The following is a 20281-nucleotide window of genomic DNA, read 5'->3' as shown; positions in this document are numbered from 1 at the left end:
TTTTCATGTTCTCCTCTAAATGAGGCTTTTATTCGCTGTCATCAACAATTGGAAGTTAAATAATGGCTAAATAACATTACACAGCTGTTTCAACGCCAGTGTCTGATAAGCTACGAGATGCTAGGCTACAGCTAGCTCCCCTTTACAGTAGTTCCGGTTTGACAGCGCGCATCGTCAATTAACGTCAGTTAACGTAAAAGCTCGTGTTTCCCTCGTCTTCAACTCGAACGACTTCAACACAACACGAAGAGCGACACGAGTGAGCAAAGTGTCACCGTCAATAAATGTTTCTGGAAGTTGTTCTTCTCACCTGAGAGTTTTTTTTTTCATTGTTTTTATTGCAGTTTTTTGTTTCTATTCAACAAACAAACAGTGTCTACAAAACAAGCACAAAACATACATGACAGCTCTTACATAAGGGATAAACATTTGGCATGATACAAGAGGTGATGAATCTCACAGTGCACAAATGTCATTCAAATCCACAGCAGTCCTTTTAATAGGGTGGAAGAAAGGTCTAGACCGATATAATCCAAAAATGGGCGCCACACTCTGTAGAACTGATCTACACTGTGATGTATGATGTTGGTGAGATATTCTAAAGGGATCAATTCAAAAATTATTTTGCGCCAACCACAGACAGAAGGGACCTTGTCACTAATCCACTGCACAAGAATATTTTTCCTAGCTGCAAATGTTAAAATATTATACAATCTTTTGTTGACTGCTGATTTTAAACAGTCACTTGGGAGACCTAGAATCAGGGATATGGGGTCCATTCCTATATTAATATGAAAAATTCTCTCTATTTCACTTATAACTTCTGCCCAATATCTTTGAAGTTTATAGCAAGACCAGAAACAATGAGTTAAAGTTCCCACATCAGTTTTACATCGTTTAATCGTTTATGAAATGTTAAGATTCTTCCTCTGGATGTAATTATCGCCAATTACATTTCCCACATTCATTTGTTTCTGTTCATCGTATCCATCGATGAAGCTTTTATGGAAATTAATCGTCTCATTTACAGAGAATCATCTGGAAATCCAACTGATCACTTTGAAATAATGGAATTACTCAGATGCTCTGAGTTTGTTAAATACTTATTATTGCATTAAATCAATTAAATAAACTTAACTCTGACCATTGTCTCGAGACTTCTAACAGTTTCATTTATTAACCCATTGCATTGTTCAACCAACACAACATGTTTTCCACATATAAAGGGCAAAAAAAATTAAATAAACTAATGGCCACTAGATGTCAGTGTGTGAAAGCTTATCATTGGATCCTCTCACTCTGTGACGTCATTATCCTGAGTGATGGACGTGCACTTGAAAATCAAATCAGTTCATTTCTCTGCTTGTGTGGAGAGGTCAGGTCAGAGGTCAGAGGTCACCTTCTCAGGTGAGATGATGATGACAGAAGAACTGAATCCATCCACTCCCCCCCACACACACACACACTTCTGAGCCGAGTAATGAAAACAAACAATAAAAAGTGGTTTAAGCACTTTATGAAATCTTTTATGATTAAAATATCTGCAGTTAGAACAGCGGCTCCTTATTTAAAGGATAAGTTCACTCTTTTCAAGTCTTAAGACGTATAAGACAAGTATATTATGTATTTGTATTATTATATTATACTTTCCGTCCATACTGACACATTTCTATTTCAATGTACTTGTAAGTGATACTGTTGGATGGTTTACAGTCACATTCCTGTGTTTTAGTACATGTTCGTGTTTCTCTAAAGGTGCTTTTGTGTGAGACTCTTTCCTGTTGGAATGTGAGATGAGTTTTTCCAGTTTGGTGTCAGAGAACTTCCTCAAACCTCAGACCTCAGACCCTGACTGCATCTGAGACCTGATCGCCCGTCGTCAGTGATGTGTGTCACTAAAGCTCTCGTGACTCTGTGCAGCCAAGTCTCGTGCACGCTGCTGAAGGAGCCGCCTGATGCCCATGTTTGGGTGTCCACATCCTTTTGGCCTTGCATCCCGATGTGGAACGTCTCAGACGAGTGGAAACAGCAGCTGGGAGCTGCAGAGCGGTTCCTCCCAGTCCAAGCTCTTTGTGCCCAGCTAGTGGGCGAGCTACACTGAGCTCCCTGTAGGAGAGAGAGAGAGAGACTTCGGGTCTGACTCCCATCCAGACCAAACAGGATCCAGATCCGTTTCCCCGGCTGGCGGTGACCTCTGACCTCAGGAGGCCACCCAGCGCCTGTGGTCACAGGATCCAGTGTCAGCGGGAGACCACGATGATGGAGAACGTCCTGGAAGCTTCTCCGTCACCTCCACAAGTTTTATCGCGGCTTAAAAAACCTTGAAATCCTTCGTTTGATGGACAGAGTGAAAGTTTTATTTTAGATTTTATCTGGGAGCTGCTCAAACCAGTGAAACTTTTGCCTTTAATAAGCAGCTTTGTGCCATTCATCATCTTATGACATATATATATATATACAAATAAAAGGAGGATTAGGGGGTGGAGCCTGTCTGAGATCCTGAGGACACTGCCCTCCCTCCTACACCTGCACAGTACTAGCTGTCAATCACACAGTATCAAAGATGTAATCTCCCCAAAAATGAAGCCAAAGTCTCTAGATCGCCCCCTGGTGGCTGGCTGCAGTATAGGTCATAAACCCTGCCTCCTCCATGTTAGCAGACGGTACATCAAATAAAGGTTTCTATCATTTCAAAAAATGGGTCATGATTGACAGCTGAAACTGACTCATGATTGGTCAAACACAAGTATCAATGGAACCTTGATACTTTGGCTCCACCCCCCATCACTACGGCGCAGACTCCAGGACATTTTGACTCTGGATGAGGAAGACGCGTCGTCCATCTTTATTTATCATTCCACTGGAAACCTCAGTTCTTCACGTCTCCGTCCTTTTAATTCCATTCGTTGTGGATATTCAGCCGAGGACAACAACATCTTTTCATCTATTCATCAAGAGCCTCTGTGATTTAAAAAAGATATTTGCAACAACTCTTCACTCTCCTGCGCTCGGATGCTCTTCATGAAACTCACTCTGCGGCGATAATGAGTCACCACAGAGAGAGTTTTCATTTAAATGCAAATCATGTTTTCAGGTGACTGGAGGCCGAGCGTTAGTCCGGCTGTCCAGGTTCAGGGTTTGGGGCAGAGAGGGATGGAGGGATGGATGGATTGAGGGATGGAGGGATGGATGGATTGAGGGATGGAGGGATGAGACGGCAGCACGCTCTGGCAGGTGCTGAGGCCTGATGCAGGTTCAGAGCTTTTAAAACGGGTTTTCCTGGCCGACGCTCCGCCGGCCGGTCCTCAGAGACTCATTAAGAGTTCCAGTGAGTCCTGGTGTCTGGTGGCTTCGCCGAGTTCAACCGACTAACACCAGAGAAACAGAATCAAACTCCCCGACTGCTGCTGCTGCTTCGCTGGCAGGAAACCAGCTCTCAATCAATCAATCAATCAAGTTTTATTTGTATAGCCCACATTCACAAATAACAATTCGTCTCAAGGGGCTTTAACATTGTGTGACATCCTCTGTCCTTAACCCTCAACAAGAGTAAGGAAAAACTAGTAAAAACCCTTTTCACAGGTAAAAATATGTAGAAACCTCAGAGAGAGCCACATGTGAGGGATCCCTCTCCCAGGACGGACAGAAGTGCAATAGATGTCAGGTGTAAGAAAACATCATCAGGATTTTTAGCAGCATCCATTAGGCTAAACATTTTTCAATACTATGTGTCAGGCAGTCCCGCTGCAATCACAGTCTCTGGCCAGCAGCAAGACCACGATCCAGCATCAGGATGGGATCCACTATAATCCACAGTCATTGTCCACCGCCGCCAGTTAGAATCCATTATCAGCTGCCGCCTCGGTCGTGGTCCCTCATCATCCGATGCCAACGCGACAAAGGATCCTCCATTACAACGACGATCAGCTGGCACGATACAGAATCCACCGAACTGGATCCACCATTGCGACCTCCGACACGCGATCCACAATCATAATCCATGGTGCGGCCACAGCTGTGGCCCTGCATCCGCGGGCGCTAAGGCACAGAAACTCCGGGAAAAGGGGTCAAGTTAGTAACATGTACTGATCAGATAAGAATTATCTTGATGTGATAAATATGGAGAAAAGGAAGGAGAAGCAGGAAAGAGAAGCTCCGTGTGTCTTGTGTCATAAATTCCCTGTGCGTCTTAGCATCATCAGGGGTTTTTGCCATTTAATCAAATTTGGAACATCGCACAAATTAGCTCTAACTATAAGCTTTATAAAAAAGGAAGGTTTTGAGTCTACTTTTAAACGAACAGAGCGTGTCTGCCTCCCTAACTGAAAGTGAGAGATTATTCCACAGCAGTGGGGCTTGATGGCTAAAAGCTCTGGCTCCTACTCTACTTTTAGAGACTTTAGGGACAACAAGTAAACCTGAGTTCTGGGATCGGAGTGCTCTAGTAGGTTGATATGGAACTAACATCTCTTTAAGGTAAAGAGGTGCCATATCATTAAGGGCCTTGAAGGTGAGGAGGAGAATTTTAAATTCTATTCTAGATTTAACAGGAAGCCAGTGTAGCGATGCTAATACTGGAGAAATGTGCTCTCTTTTCTTAGTTCTCGTCAGGACACGTGCTGCGGCATTTTGGACCAGCTGCAGAGTCTTTAACGACTTGCTGCTGGAGCCTGATAATAATGAATTACAATAGTCCAGTCTCGATGTAACAAAGGCGTGGACTAGTTTTTCTGCATCTTTTTGCGAAAGGACATGTCTGATTTTTGAGATATTACGCAAGTGGAAAAACGCGGTCCTAGAAATTACTTTTAAGTGACTATTAAAGGACAAATCAGGATCGAAGATCACTCCCAAGTTCCTGACTGTGTCATTGGAAGCAAGGGCAATGTCATCTAGCGCAGCTATATCATTAGATAATGTATCTCTAAGGTGTTTAGGGCCGAGTATTATAACCTCTGTTTTATCTGAGTTTAATAAGAGAAAATTGCGGGTCATCCAGGTTTTTATGTCCTTGAGACATGCTCGAAGTTTAGTTAATTGATTACTTTGATCAGGTTTTATTGACAAATATAACTGGGTGTCATCCGCATAACAGTGAAAATTTACCGAGTGTGTCCTGATAATGTTTCCTAGTGGAAGCATATATAATGAGAATAAAATTGGGCCGAGCACAGACCCCTGTGGGACACCATGGTTAACTTTGGTGCGCACCGATGACTCATCATTGATTTGAACGAATTGGGAGCGATCACCAAAATACGATTTAAACCAGTTTAAGGCCGTTCCTTTAATGTTAATTAACTGTTTTAGTCTCTCTAATAAAATTTGATGGTCAATTGTGTCGAATGCTGCACTGAGATCTAACAGAACGAGGACAGACACAAGTCCCTGATCTGAAGCTATTAGAAGGTCATTAGTGACTTTTGCCAGGGCTGTCTCTGTGCTATGATTGGTTCTAAACCCAGACTGAAAGTCTTCATATATATTATTTTCCTGGAGAAACTCACACAGCTGATTGGCTACAACTTTTTCTAAGATTTTAGATAGGAAGGGGAGATTAGATATTGGCCTGTAATTTGCTAAAACCTCTGGGTCTAGGGTGGGTTTTTTGAGTAGGGGTTTGATTACAGCTATTTTAAAAGACTGTGGTACATAACCTGATGATAATGACAGATTGATTGTGTTAAGTAACGAATTATCTATTAGGGGCAGAATTTCTTTAAGTAATTTAGTTGGAATCGGATCTAAAATACAGGTTGTTGGTTTAGAACCTGAGACTATTTTGGTAAACTGATCACGGGTGATCAGAGAGAAGCTGTCTAAATAATGGGAAGGATTCTCAGCCGTTTCTGAGATCTCTATTGTTGGGAGGGTATTAGTGCCAATTGAGGGCAGGAGATGATTGATTTTATTTCTAATAGTTAGAATTTTATCATTAAAAAAGGTCATAAAGATATTGCTATTTAGGGATCGAGGAATACTGGGTTCGGTGGAGGTGTGACTCTCTGTCAGCCTGGCTACAGTGCTGAAGAGAAACCTGGGGTTGTTTTTATTCTCTTCTATTAGTTTTGAGTAATAGGCAGCTCTTGCTTTGTGGAGAGCCTTTTTATATTCTGTAACACTACTCTTCCAGTCTAGGAGATTTTCAACACTGTTGCTGGAGCGCCACTTCCTTTCTAATTTTCTTGATATTTGTTTCAACTCATGTGTCTTGGAATTATACCACGGAGCTAATTTACTATGTTTTACACATTTCTTTTTTAGAGGCGCTATTGAGTCTAATGTTAATCGTAATGAGTCTGCAGAGCTTTCTACGAGGTGGTCAATCTCAATAGAGCTCGGGTTTTTAAAGAATTTGTTGTTTATGTCGACGGATAATACGGGTTTAAATGTAATCGGAATTATTTCCTTAAATTTAGCTACAGCACTATCAGGTAGACATCTAGAAAATGAGTTTTTTATTAGTGGCATATATTCAGATAGTGAAAAATCGAAGGTTATTAAATTATGGTCTGATAGTACTGGATTGCGCGGAAGTACTGTTAAATGTTCAATTTTGACACCGTATGATAACACAAGGTCAAGTGTGTGGTTACAACAATGAGTAGGTTGATGCACACACTGACTAAAACCAATTGAGTCTAGTATTGAAATAAATGCTACGCTCAGGCTATCTTTATTATTGTCAACATGAATATTAAAGTCACCAACAATAATAATTTTATCTGTCTTTAGGACTAGGTTTGATAAAAACTCAGGGAATTCTGTTAGAAATTCAGTATAAGCCCCAGGAGCACGATAAACTACAGCAAATATGATTGGCTGTTGGTGTTTCCTGGATTGACGTGGAAGATTAAGAACAAGACATTCAAATGAGTTGTAGCTAAATTTAGGTTTAGGATTAATTGATAGACTGGAGTTAAAAATAGCAGCAACTCCACCTCCTCGCCCGAGTTCCCTGGGAACGTGTGAATTTATATGACTGGGGGGAGTAGATTCATTCAAACTGACATATTCATCAGGATGCAGCCACGTCTCAGTGAGGGACATTACATCTATATTGTAGTCTGAGACTAGTTCATTAACTAAAATAGCCTTTGAGGACAGTGATCTAATGTTTAAAAGATCACATTTGAAAGTCTTAGTTTCCTGTGTTGTTCCAGAGGTTGTGTTAATTTGTATAAGATTATTGTGAGTTCTCGCTCTGTTATTGTTTAATTTAAATAATTGAATCGGACGGTAGACAGAGACAGTCTCTATGCGGTTGGGTGACTGATCCAGAGGGAGCGCAGAGAAGTGTTTAGCACTGCAGCTCTGCTTCCTGGTCCCAACTCTGGGTTGTCATGTGATAGACTTAGTAATATTCTTAGATAAGAGAGCTGCTCCATCCCAAGTGGGATGAACGCCGTCTCTCCTAACAAGACCAGGTTTCCTCCAAAAAGTTTGCCAATTATCTATAAAGCCCACACCGTTTACAGGACACCACCTCGACAGCCAGCGGTTAAAAGAAAACAAGCTCTGTGTGCACGAATGTCCATGACAGTGAGGAGAGGAAGTGAAGATATCTTTGGTAGAGTAAAGAAATAAACAAACTCAAGATGTTATTTCTGGAGAAGAGAGAAATGTCTTAAGTCTGATCACGATACAGGAATTCTGATATTTTACACGTCTGAAAAATTATGGTTAACATTAAATATTTTTGTCTCGTATCACTCATTGGCACAGTGAACGTAAATTAATCCTGTTGGAGAGGGTGCCTGAAGGGGGCGCTGCAGTGGGATCTACCTGGCATCGAACAAGAACTGCCACCGTCATCTTCTGTTTCCCAACTCCTGAGAAAGTTTGTGTGTGTGTGTCTGTGTGTGTGTGTGTTTGCGTGTGTGTGTGTGTGTGTGTGTGTGTGTGTGTGTGTGTGTGTGTGTGAGGATACGTGAGAGACAAAGTGTATGTGAAGGTGTGAAGGTGTGAGGGTGTGAACGGATGAATCAAAGTTTCATTTTAGTTTAACTTTCACGTTCTAGTCAAAGCACAGGAAATAACTTCTTAATGTACAAAAAAGAAAATACTTCACACTGACTCAGGTCATACTTCAATATATATTTTCGAATACCTCCAAGATGACGCTGCGTGAGTGGCAGCCTGTTACAGCAGCTCTCACTTTTCATACCTCTTTTAGTGTGTAAATAGTGTTTTTAGTGTATTTTTGTTGTTGTTTTTTTACTAGATTGACACTTTAAGCAAGTGCGCAGCTATGGATGTTCACATTTTAACATTCGTAGTTTGCTCCTTGCTGTTTTCGGCACTTTTTGGTGTGGCTGTGGGAAACTCACTCGACCACGGCTCCCCATTCAACCACGGCTCCATTGTTTACACCCGTGATCAGCTGTTGGGCCTGCGCCACACACCCCTTCTCTGCGCGGAGCGGCCGGAGATCCTCGAGGAGTTACGGAGGAGGAGAAGAGGATGCAGAGCGGGAGTGAAGCGCAGGGAGCGGAAAAGACGGTTTAAACCATGTTTACCGTCTGTCATCATGGGGAATGTAAGATCTCTCCCAAACAAGGAAGAGTTGACGGCGCTGACCCGACTGCAGAGGGAATACAGGGAATGCAGCCTCATGTGCTTCACAGAGACCTGGCTGACTGAACTTTCTCCGGACTCACACGTAAATCTGGACGGCTTCCAACTCGTACGAGCGGACCGAAAAGCAACGGAGTGCGGTAAGAAGAAAGGAGGGGGGGTCGCTGTGTTGGTTAACGATAGATGGTGCCATCCGGGACACGTCAGCGTGAAGGAGATGCTCTGCACCAGAGATTTGGAGCTGTTAGCGGTCAGCATGCGGCCATACTATCTCCCGAGGGAGTTTTCACATGTTATTGTTGTGACTGTGTACATCCCCCCCTCGGCGGTCGCTGCTGTAGCTTCAGATCGGATCCACACTGTTATCTCGCATCTTCAAAGCCAGCACCCCCAAGCCCTCCTCCTCATCTCCGGTGACTTCAACCATGCCCCTCTGTCCTCTGCTCTTCCCACCTTCACCCAGTACGTGAACTGCCACACTAGAGACAATAAAACTTTGGACCTAATGTATGCAAACATCAAGGATGCATACACCTCATCCCCCCTCCCCCCGCTTGGTCGCTCGGATCACTGGGTGACCCCCGAGATAAAGGCCCTGCTGAACGAGAAGAAGAGGGTCTTCAGATCGGGGGACAAAGAGGAGCTGCGCAGAGTCCAGAAGGAACTCCGGCTGATGATCAGGAAGGGGAAGGACAGCTACAGGAAGAAACTGGAGAAGCGGCTGGAGCAGAACAACGCCAGGGACTTTTGGAGAGGGCTGCAGACCATCGCAGGCCACGGAAAAGGTGTGGGAAGACAACAACCCAGCGGGGACAAGGACTGGGCAGATGAACTGAATCTGTTCTTCAATAGATTTGATTCCCCCCCCCTGCCCCCTCTTCACACCTCTCCTGGCCAGCCCCCCATCCCCCTCCCCTCCTCAGCCTGCCACCTTTGACACCTGACCCCCACCAGCCCACCCCCACCCCATCTCCAGATCATCATCCCCCCTTGAGACTCTCACCACTCCTCACCCCCACACCCCCACCCCAGTCATCCTCCACCCCCCTCTCTATAACAGATGATCAGGTGAGAAGCCAACTCAAGAAGATCAAGGCAAGGAAGGCCCCGGGCCCGGATGGTATCAGCCCAAGACTGCTCAAGGACTGTGCTGACCAGCTCTGTGGTGTGATCAGGCATTTGTTCAACCTAAGCCTGAGCCTGGAGAAAGTCCCAGCCCTGTGGAAGACCTCCTGTGTGGTCCCGGTGCCGAAGATGCCGCGCCCCAAGGAGCCTAACCACTTCAGGCCAGTTGCCTTGACTTCTCACCTGATGAAGACGATGGAGAGGATTATCCTGAGACACCTACGACTGCTGGTGGGCACACAGCTGGACCCCCTGCAGTTTGCTTACCAGCCTGGGATTGGGGTGGACGACTCAGTTACCTACCTGCTGCACAGATCCCTGCTACACCTGGAGGACAGCAGGAACACTGTGAGGGTCATGTTTTTTGACTTCTCAAGTGCATTCAACACCATCCAGCCTTCACTGCTCAAAGTGAAGATGGAGAACGTGGGAGTGGACCAACACCTGGCTGCATGGACAACGGACTACCTCACCAAGAGACCACAGTATGTGAGGCTCCATCACTGTGTGTCTGACGTGATGCTCTGCAGCACAGGTGCCCCTCAGGGTACGGTGCTCTCCCCTTTCCTCTTCACCCTCTACACCTCCGACTTCACCCACAACACCACCCACTGCCACATCTAGAAGTTCTCAGATGACACAGCCATCGTTGGATGTGTTCCTGAGGGGAATGACCTGGAGTACAGGGCGGTCATCACAGACTTCGTCAGCTGGAGTGAGCTCAACCAGCTTCAGCTGAACACCAGCAAGACGAAGGAGATGATCGTGAACTTCCGGAAAAAAGCATCCAACTTAACACCAGTGAACATCCAGGGATTGGACATAGAGGTGGTGGAAAACTACAAATTCCTGGGTGTTCACTTCAACAACAAACTGGACTGGTCCGACAACACACATGCCCTCTATAAGAAGGGCCAGAGCCGCCTCCACCTTCTGAGGAGGCTGAGGTCCTTCGGAGTGTGCAGGGCTCTCCTCAGGACTTTTTATGACTCTGTGGTGGCCTCAGCCATCTTCTACGCTGTGGTCTGCTGGAGGGGGGGTAGCACGGACAGAGACAGAAGCAGGCTCAACAGACTGATAAGAAGAGCGAGCTCTGTCCTGGACTGTCCTCTAGACTCCATTGAGGAAGTGGGGGACAGAAGGATGTTAGCCAAGCTGGCGTCCATCATGGGCAACACCTCTCACCCCCTACATGACAATGTGGGGTCCCTGAGCAGCTCCTTCAGCAGCAGACTGTTACACCCACGGTGTAAGAAGGAGAGGTTCCGCAGGTCCTTCATCCCGGCTGCAGTCAGGCTCTACAACACCAGCACCACCTGATAATGTTGTAGTCCCTGTCTATTATCTCTATCTCCACTAAACCTCTCACCATAGCTGTATTTGTATTTTTCTTATTTATTTTTTATTTTTTACTCAGATCACTACTATGCACAATAATATTCAACACTTTACATCTATATTTATATCATGGTCACTTATAATGGTTACATTGCAACATTTATATTTCCATTATGCTATCTTGTAGTATTATTTATATTATGGTCACTTACTTTTTAATTATTTTCTGTATCATGGTCACTACTGTTGCAATATTACTTATAATATTTTTGTTTTCATTACAATAACACTTACATCATTCCACTTTCTCCCCAGTACCTGCTTTTGCACAGTGTCTGTTTTGCAGGTTGTTTTTGTTTTTGTTTCTGTACTCTCATTATGTGTAGTTTAGTAGTGTATATATTTTGATCTTTTTTTATTGTGCTTCTGCACTGTTATTTAAATTCTGTTTTTCTCTTATTTTGCTGTAACAAGTGAATTTCCCCGTTGTGTGGATAAATAAAGATATCTAATCTAATATAAATTTAGAAATATATGAATGTAATTAAACTAGTGTATACAGTGCAAAGACAGTAAAGATATGTGCAGTGAGAGAATATGTACAGTGAATGCATTTCACAGGAACCGTTGATGTTGAACAGGCAGATGAATCAGGCAGTGAAGAGTTAAAGTGTTAGAGTTCAGTCCATAAGGGAGGTGCAGAGTTTGTACTGGCAGCAGAGCTACTTGTACATTTGTTTCAGGTTTTACAGGTTTTATCATCCAGCATCTGAAGCGCCTCCCTCTCCTGACACACCTGAGAAACCAGGAAGCATCTGTTCCTCCAGGAAGAGACGCAGGCTGGAAACCAGACGATCACATTCACCTTCCAAACCAAACTAAACCAAACCAGACCAGACGTCCTGAGTGAGTCCAGCTACAGGAGAGAAGAGTCAAACTACAACCTGCCGACGCTCCACACACTGACTGTGAGTTTAACGAACACCTCGACTCAGAGAGGAAGTAAACCTCAGTGAAGTTCATGGAGCTGTGACTGACTGACTGTCTGTTTTCAGCTTCACCTGGAGACTCGATGGCTTCCAGATTAGAAGAGGATCTCTGCTGTTCCGTCTGCCATGATGTCTTCAGAGATCCTGTCATTCTGTCATGTAGCCACAGCTTCTGTAAAGACTGTGTGGAGACCTGGTGGAAAGACAAAGACGACAAATTGTGTCCAGTTTGTAAGAGTAGATCTTCAATGCGTAAACCACCTTGTAACCTGGTGTTAAAGAACCTGTGTGAGACCTTCTTACTAGAGAGAGATCAGAGCTCTTCACCTGCTCTCTGCAGTCTGCACTCGGAGAAACTCAGACTCTTCTGTCTGGACCATCAGAAGCCAGTGTGTGTGATCTGTAGAGATTCAGAAAAACACACCGACCACAGATTCAGGCCCATCGATGAAGCTGCACAACAACACAAGAAGCAGCTTCAGGAAACTCTGGAGCCCTTGAAGAAGAAGTTACAGTGTTTTGAACGTGTTAAAGTAGAGTTTGAACAAACAGCAGAACACATTAAGGTCCAGGCCGGACTCACAGAGACGCAGATCAAGGAGCAGTTTAAAAAGCTTCATCAGTTTCTGGAGGAGAAAGAGGAGGCCAGGATGGCTGCACTGAGGGAGGAAGAGGAGCAGAAGAGTCGGATGATGAAGGAGAAGATTGAGGCTCTGAGCAGAGACATAACGGCTCTTTCAGACACAATCAGAACCACAGAGGACGAGCTGGGAGCTGAAGACGTCTTATTCCTGCTCAACTACAAGGCTGCAGTGGAACGAGTCCAGCAGCGCCCCCTGCTGGATGATCCACAGCTGGCCTCAGGAGCTCTGATAGACCAGGCCAAACATCTGGGCAACCTGAGATTCAACATCTGGAGCAAGATGAAAGACCTGGCATCCTACAGTCCTGTGGTTCTGGACCCAAACTCTGCTCATCCAGTACTCATCCTGTCTGAAGATCTGACCAGTTTGAGAGGAGGAGCGAGACAGAAGCTTCCTGACAATCCAGAGAGGTTTGATCGATACGCCTCAGTCCTGGGATCTGAGGGTTTTAACTCAGGGACTCACAGCTGGGACGTCCTGGTTGGAGACAGTATCAGCTGGACAGTGGGTGTGTCAGCAGAGCCTGTCCAGAGGAAGGGAAAAGATCTGTCTGGATTTGTGGGAATAGTGTTCCGTGAAGGTAAATACACAGCAGCGTCACCATCAGGATTATCTGTTCTCTCTGTGCAGAAGATCCAGAGGATCAGAGTGAAACTGGACTGGAACAGAGGAGAACTGTCGTTCTCTGATCCTGATACTAACAAACACTTTCACACCTTCACACACACTTTCACTCAGAAGATGTTTCCATTCTTTAACATAATAGATTCCTTGAAGCTGTTACCTGTGAAAGTCTCTGTGACGCTGGATCAGAGCCGTTAGAGATGAAGATTTTATTCATCATGTTTATTTCTTCAAGAGAAATCTGCTGAATTTAAATGTTAAACTCGTTATTCTAAAGCTTTGTTTATTTCTCCTTTTACTTCTCACTCATTTTTATTTCAACTGTCGACTTTTCCACATGTGTAAAAAGATTTCATTATTTTCTGATCTTTACCTTTGGTTAGTTTTTCACTTTCATGGAAAATGTTTTCTATCGTTTAGATTTTGTGTGGATCCATGAAGTCGAGCAAACTGATGAAGATCCACATAAAAACACATTTATGAATAACAGCTAATCATTGTTCACATTCAACAAACTTTATTAAAACTCACACATGAGACATGATTCATGTTTAATCACAAAGTCTGTTCACATATGAAATAATCCAACATATATGAACATTTGTCTGTTTGATGTGATGAAGCGAAATGATTCTGTTTGTAAAAGTGTTTATTCAACAGCAGCCTACTGATTTGTTTTTAATATTGTGATCAAAATAATAAAAACTATGAAACAGAAACAGAGTTCTGATCTTTTTTAAGTTGTAATGTAAATATAACATTATCTGTCATTAAGTAGGATTTAACACTCAGATAATTTCAGGTTTTTAAATTGAGTTATATAAACGTTTATTCATGAATTATTACTTATTTACATGTTGGGAGCTAATTGTTGTGAACAATAGTTGGGCCGACATGTGAAGACAAAGCCTGAGACCACATGTCATCTTTGTTCTGGAGACAAAGATGAGCTTCCAGAACTCACTCACTGCGGTTACATGTGTCCGATTGAAACCCGATTTCTGGCGTTGTCCGGTTTCAATCGAAGATCCATGTCATGTAACTCCACAAATCTAGATTTCTTGTGTCCGACTGAAGTCGGATAACCACCCCCAGATAAGTAGATCGGATCTGGCTGTATATCGGACAACGCGCGCATGTAACTCTGGAAGCTAGACAACAACTGGAGAAGACGTCTTTGCGCATGCTTGAGATCCTGCCCCCCCCCCCTCCCTGGTCGTGACCCGGAAGTCGACACGTAGATAAAATGTCGCTGCCCGGTGCCGGCCGGCACTCGCCATTACCATTCTAATCAAATGCGCCGTTCGCATTCGCAGTACTCCTAGAGTAAACATGCACAACATCATGTAGAGGGACGTAGCTTCACCTTGCTCTCCGTTCGTCATCTTTCTCGCATGCTGAGTTGAAGGCTGTTGTTGTTTTTGTGTTGCTAGTGGTGACGAGGTCAAGCGGAAATGGCTGGATCACCACTAGCTGTAATGAAAACAGCGCCAACTATCGTAGCGGGGTATGAAATGCTTTCGGACAAGAGTCGGATTTCTCAGTGCCATGTACCCTGAGATAGAGCAGTTAACCCCCCATGGATAGAGAAACCCGATTTCGGCCGAAATCGGGTTTCTGCCATCATGTAAACGTACTGAGTGTCCCAGGTTGCTTCCACTTCTCACCTCGGTGTGAACCTGCCCCTGGACACAGCTTCCAACCCCTAGTGGTCACTGTGTGCCCCCCTGACCCATGAGGTCACCAGGACAATAAAAGCCCAGTTCCCTCTCTTTTCTACGGACCTCTGCAGGAGGAGGAGGTTCCTCTCCCTGCTGCAGCTCTTTGGACCTCCAAGCAGGCCGGCCTGAAGCAGACTGCTGAAACCTTCCAGAAGGCAGCGACACGAGAGCCTGCCTAAGAACTTCAGCACAAGCAACTGGTCACGACACAAAGTCTGACCAGCAGATGCACAACAACAGGAGCCACAACCAGCAAGACCAGTTCACTGGACTTTAAACAGCACCTCAAAAAGCACCTTTCCACCTTTTCATGACCTGGTAACATAACTGGGCTGATAACACGAGGCCTGAGTTTGTTTGTTTGACTTCACTGGTTTGTTAATTAGCTGCTCATCTCCTTTGAATTGTATTTTAAGAAGAGTCGGAGCTGTGGGTCCGGGTCAGAGCTTCTCTGAGCTAATTACCACTTAGCTCCGAGTGCCACTGTGTGTGTGTTTGTGTGTGTGTGTGTATGTGTGTGTGTGTGTGTGTGGGTGAGGATACGTGAGAGACAAAGTGTGTGTAGGTGTGAACCAACGAATCAAAGTTTCATTTTGGTTTAACTTTCAGGTTCTAGTCAAAGCACAGGAAATTACCTCTTAATGTACAAAATAGAAAATACTTCACACTGACCCAGGTCATACTTCAATATATAAAAAATATCGAAATATATGAATGTAATTAAACTAGTGTATACAGTGTAAAGACAGTAAAGAAATGCGCAGTGAGAGAATATGAACAGTGAATGTATTGCACAGGAACCGTTGATATTGCACAGGCAGATGAATCAGGCAGAGTTAAAGGAGACATATTATGCCCATTTTACCGCAGTTGATATGATTCATTGGGGTCTTAAAGAACGTGTTTTTATATGAATGATATTTGCAGAGATTTGGGGTTAAAGGCTCTAAAGTATTTTCACAATGTGGAAGAAACTTTTTTAAGGCAGCACATCACAGGAGGAGGCTGACGGCTGAAAATGAATTTCAGAAAAGTGAAATGTTTGTATTTGTAAATACTACGCTGAGACGTACTATTGTATTTCAAGTTAAATCTATGTGTCTTTATGGGAATCAAACCATTCAGTGACCTCCCTCGTCCCCGGTGGACGAGCGGCAGCGGCGGCACAGACGAGTCCAAGTGTTTGAGACAGAGGCTGAAAAGAGGAGCTGCAGCAAAGGACAGTTTTTGGAAAATCGAACATAGGAGCATGTAAACATTTTACATTCATAACTTCCTGTTTGGAAGCATCTGTTTTGTTTTTCCTCTCATTCGTCATCTCCTCATAAATCTTAAATATCAAAGATTCACAACTAATTAAACAAACATTTTCTAAACTTTGAAATAATTAAAAAGTCCTCTTGACTCACTGAGGTGTCGTCATAAAGAAAGATCCGTAGAAATCAAATAAGATGACGATTTGATCACGATGGTGAAAGGGAAGTCACTAAACTAATCTGGTCAAAAAGAAAAAAATGTTAAATAATAAGGAGCTGAACACCAGATGGATAATTTCGTTCCTTATTTCTATATAAACTGTACAGGCCTTTGTTTAAAGTCCATGTTTAGTGTGAATATGTTCAGGAGCTCACTCTGTGTCTCGTGTTCAGTGACGACTTGTTTAGCTTCGCTGACTCTGCATGAAGTAGTGACACAAACAGTCGTGTGTAGAGATGCATGTCACTTCACAGTGTAACCGTCACTATATGAAAACCTGTGTAACACTGTACACACACACACACACACACACACACACACACACACACACACACACACACACACACACACACACACACACACACACACACACACAAACACACACACCTTCAAGTTAATAGCACAAACAGAAACACAGGAGGGGATTTGGCTCCACACAGATGAGCTTTTATTTCCACGGCGTCTCATCTCTGCTGCTTCCTGCTGATCTGTGACTTTCAGTGTTTCTCTCATATTCATGATCTGTAAAAACATTGCACATGAACCGTATGTATTGGACAGGCAGATGAATCAGGCACAGTTAAGGGTTAAAGTGTTACAGTTCAGTCCATGAGGGAGGTGCAGAGTTTGTACTGGCAGCAGAGCTGCTTGTACATTTGTTTCAGGTTTTACAGGTTTTATCATCCAGCATCTCAAGCTCCTCCCTCTCCTGACACACCTGAGAAAGCAGGAAACATCTGTTCCTCCCGGAAGAGACGCAGGCTGAAAACCAGACGATCACATTCACCTTCAAAACCAAACTAAACCAAACCAGACCAAACATCCTGAGTGAGTCCAGCTACAGGAGAGAAGAGTCAAACTACAACCTGCCGACGCTCCACACACTGACCGTGAGTTTAACAAACACCTCAACTCAGAGAGGAAGTGAACCTCAGTGAAGTTCATGTAGCTGTGACTGACTGACTGTCTGTTTTCAGCTTCACCTGGAGACTCAATGGCTTCCAGATTAGAAGAAGATCTCTGCTGTTCCGTCTGCCATGATGTCTTCAGAGATCCTGTCATTCTGTCATGTAGCCACAGCTTCTGTAAAGACTGTGTGGAGAGCTGGTGGAAAGACAAAGAAGTAAAAGAGTGTCCACTTTGTAAGAGTAGATCTTCAAAGCGTAAACCAACTTGTAACCTGGTGTTAAAGAACTTGTGTGAGGCCTTCTTACTGGAGAGAGATCAGAGCTCTTCACATGCTCTCTGCAGTCTGCACTCTGAGAAACTCAGACTCTTCTGTCTGGACCATCAGCAGCCAGTGTGTCTCATCTGATTCAGAAAAACACACCAACCACAGATTCAGACCCATCGATGAAGCTGCACAACAACACAAGAAGCAGCTCCAGGAAACTCTGGAGCCCTTGAAGAAGAAGTTACAGAGTTTTGAACGTGTTAAAGTAGAGTTTGAACAAACAGCAGAACACATTAAGGTCCAGGCCGGACTCACAGAGACGCAGATCAAGGAGCAGTTTAAAAAGCTTCATCAGTTTCTGGAGGAGGAAGAGGAGGCCAGGATGACTGCACTGAGGGAGGAAGAGGAGCAGAATAGTCGGATGATGAAGGAGAAGATTGAGGCTCTGAGCAGAGACATAACGGCTCTTTCAGACACAATCACAACCACAGAGGACGAGCTGAGTGCTGAAGACGTCTCGTTCCTGCTCAACTAAAAGGCTGCAGTGGAACGAGTCCCGCAGCGCCCCCTGCTGGGTGATCCACAGCTGGCCTCAGGAGCTCTGCTAGACCAGGCCAAACATCTGGGCAACCTGAGCTTCAACATCTGGAACAAGATGAAGGACGCGGTCTCCTACAGTCCTGTGGTTCTGGACCCAAACTCTGCTCATCCAGTACTCGTCCTGTCTGAAGATCTGACCAGTTTGAGAGGCGGAGGGGGACAGAAGCTTCCTGACAATCCAGAGAGGTTTGATTATTACTTCTCAGTCCTGGGATCTGAGGGTTTTAACTCAGGGACTCACAGCTGGGACGTCCTGGTTGGAGACAGTACACGCTGGGCAATGGGTGTAAGAGCAGAGTCTGTCCAGAGGAAGGGACAGGATATGTCTGAAACATGGAGAATAGGGTTCCTTGAAGGTGAATACTCAGCAGTGTCACCATCAGGATCATCTGATCTCTCTGTGCAGAAGATCCAGAGGATCAGAGTGAAACTGAACTGGAACAGAGGAGAACTGTCGTTCTCTGATCCTGATTCTAACAAACACATTCACACCTTCAAACACACTTTCACTCAGAAAATGTTTCCATATTTTAACATTAGAGATCCCTTGAAGCTGTTTCCTGTGAAAGTCTCTGTGACGCTGGATCAGAGCAGTTAGAGATAAAGATTTTATTCACCATGTTTATTTCTTCAAGAGAAATCTGATGAATTTAAATGTTAAACTCGTAATTCTAAAGCTTTGTTTATTACTCCTTTTACTTCTCACTCATTTTTATTTCTCCTGTTGACTTTTCCACGTGTGTAAAAATATTTCATTATTTTCTGATCTTTATCTTTGGTTTGTTTTTTAGTTTCATGGAAAATGTTTTCTATCATTTAGATTTTGTGTGGATCCATGAAGTCGAGCAAACTGATGAAGATCCACATAAAAACACATTTATCAATAACAGCTGATCATTGTTCAAATTCAACAAACTTTATTAAAACTCACACATGAAACATGATTCATGTTTTATCATAAAGTCTGTTCACATATGAAATAATCTAACATATATGAACATTTGTCTGTTTGATGTGATGAAGCCAAAATGATTCTGTTTGTAAAAGTGTTTATTCAACAGCAGCCTAGTGATGTGATTTTAATATTGTGATCAAAATAATAAAAACTATGAAACAGAACCAGAGTTCTGACCTTTTTTAAGTTGAAATGTAAATATAACATTATCTGTCATTAAGTAGGATTTAACACTCAGATAGTTTCAAGTTTTTAAATTGAGTTATATATACATTTATTCATGAATTATTACTCATTTAAATGTTGGGAGCTAATAGTTGTGAACAATAGTTGGGCCGACATGTGAAGACAAAGCCTGAGACCACATGTCTTCTGTGTCCTGGAGACAAAGATGAGCTTCCAGAACTCAGTGTCCCAGGTTGCTTTCACTTCTCACCTCGGTGTGAACCTGCCCCTGGACACAGCTTCCAACCCCTAGTGGTCACTGTGTGCCCCCCGACCCATGAGGTCACCAGGACAATAAAAGCCCAGTTCCCTCTCTTTTCTACTGAGCTCTGCAGGAGGAGGAGGTTCCTCTCCCTGCTGCAGCTCTTTGGACCTCCAAGCAGGCCGGCCTGAAGCAGACTGCTGAAACCTTCCAGAAGGCAGCGACACGAGAGCCTGCCTAAGAACTGCAGCACAAGCAACTGGTCACTACACAAAGTCTGACCAGCAGATGCACAACAACAGGAGACACAACCAGCAAGACCAGTTCACTGGACTTTAAACAGCACCTCAAAAAGCACCTTTGCCCCTTCCGAGTGCCACTGTGTGTGTGTGCGTGTGTGTGTGTGTGTGTGTTTGTGTGTGTGTGTGTGTGTGTGTGTGTGTGTGTGTGTGTGTGTGTGTGTGTGTGTGTGTGTGAGACAAAGTGTGTGTGAAGGTGTGAACCGATTAATCAAAGTTTCATCTTGGTTTAACTTTCACGTTCTTGTCAAAGCACAGGAAATTACCTCTTAATGTACAAAATAGAAAATACTTCACACTGACCCAGGTCATACTTCAATATATAAAAATAT

General features: G+C 43.9%; 1 protein-coding gene across 1 annotated transcript; it reads left to right on the top strand.

The window, feature by feature from the left end:
• Positions 1-12112: 12112 nt before the first annotated feature.
• Positions 12113-19701, top strand: LOC133015072 (E3 ubiquitin-protein ligase TRIM39-like). Its single transcript, XM_061082203.1, has 3 exons — positions 12113-13468; positions 18252-18752; positions 19609-19701. The coding sequence occupies exons 1-3, from the start codon at positions 12113-12115 to the stop codon at positions 19699-19701; spliced, it is 1950 nt and encodes a 649-aa protein (XP_060938186.1).
• The last annotated feature ends 580 nt before the right edge of the window (positions 19702-20281 follow it).

This window comes from Limanda limanda, chromosome 12 (assembly GCF_963576545.1).
Source record: "Limanda limanda chromosome 12, fLimLim1.1, whole genome shotgun sequence".
Taxonomy (NCBI): domain Eukaryota; kingdom Metazoa; phylum Chordata; class Actinopteri; order Pleuronectiformes; family Pleuronectidae; genus Limanda; species Limanda limanda.
The sequence above is the reverse complement of the archived record's forward strand: the minus strand, read 5'-3'. Positions and strand labels throughout refer to the sequence as shown.

Bases quoted from the DNA above. Each gene is read 5' to 3' on its own strand.
- LOC133015072 (XM_061082203.1), top strand. From the start codon at position 12,113: ATGGCTTCCAGATTAGAAGAGGATCTCTGCTGTTCCGTCTGCCATGAT. The intron at 13,469-18,251 runs TCTGTGACGCTG...CTGGGTGATCCA, and splicing joins AGCTGTTACCTGTGAAAGTC to CAGCTGGCCTCAGGAGCTCT. The intron at 18,753-19,608 runs ATTCACACCTTC...TGTGTCCTGGAG, and splicing joins ATCCTGATTCTAACAAACAC to ACAAAGATGAGCTTCCAGAA.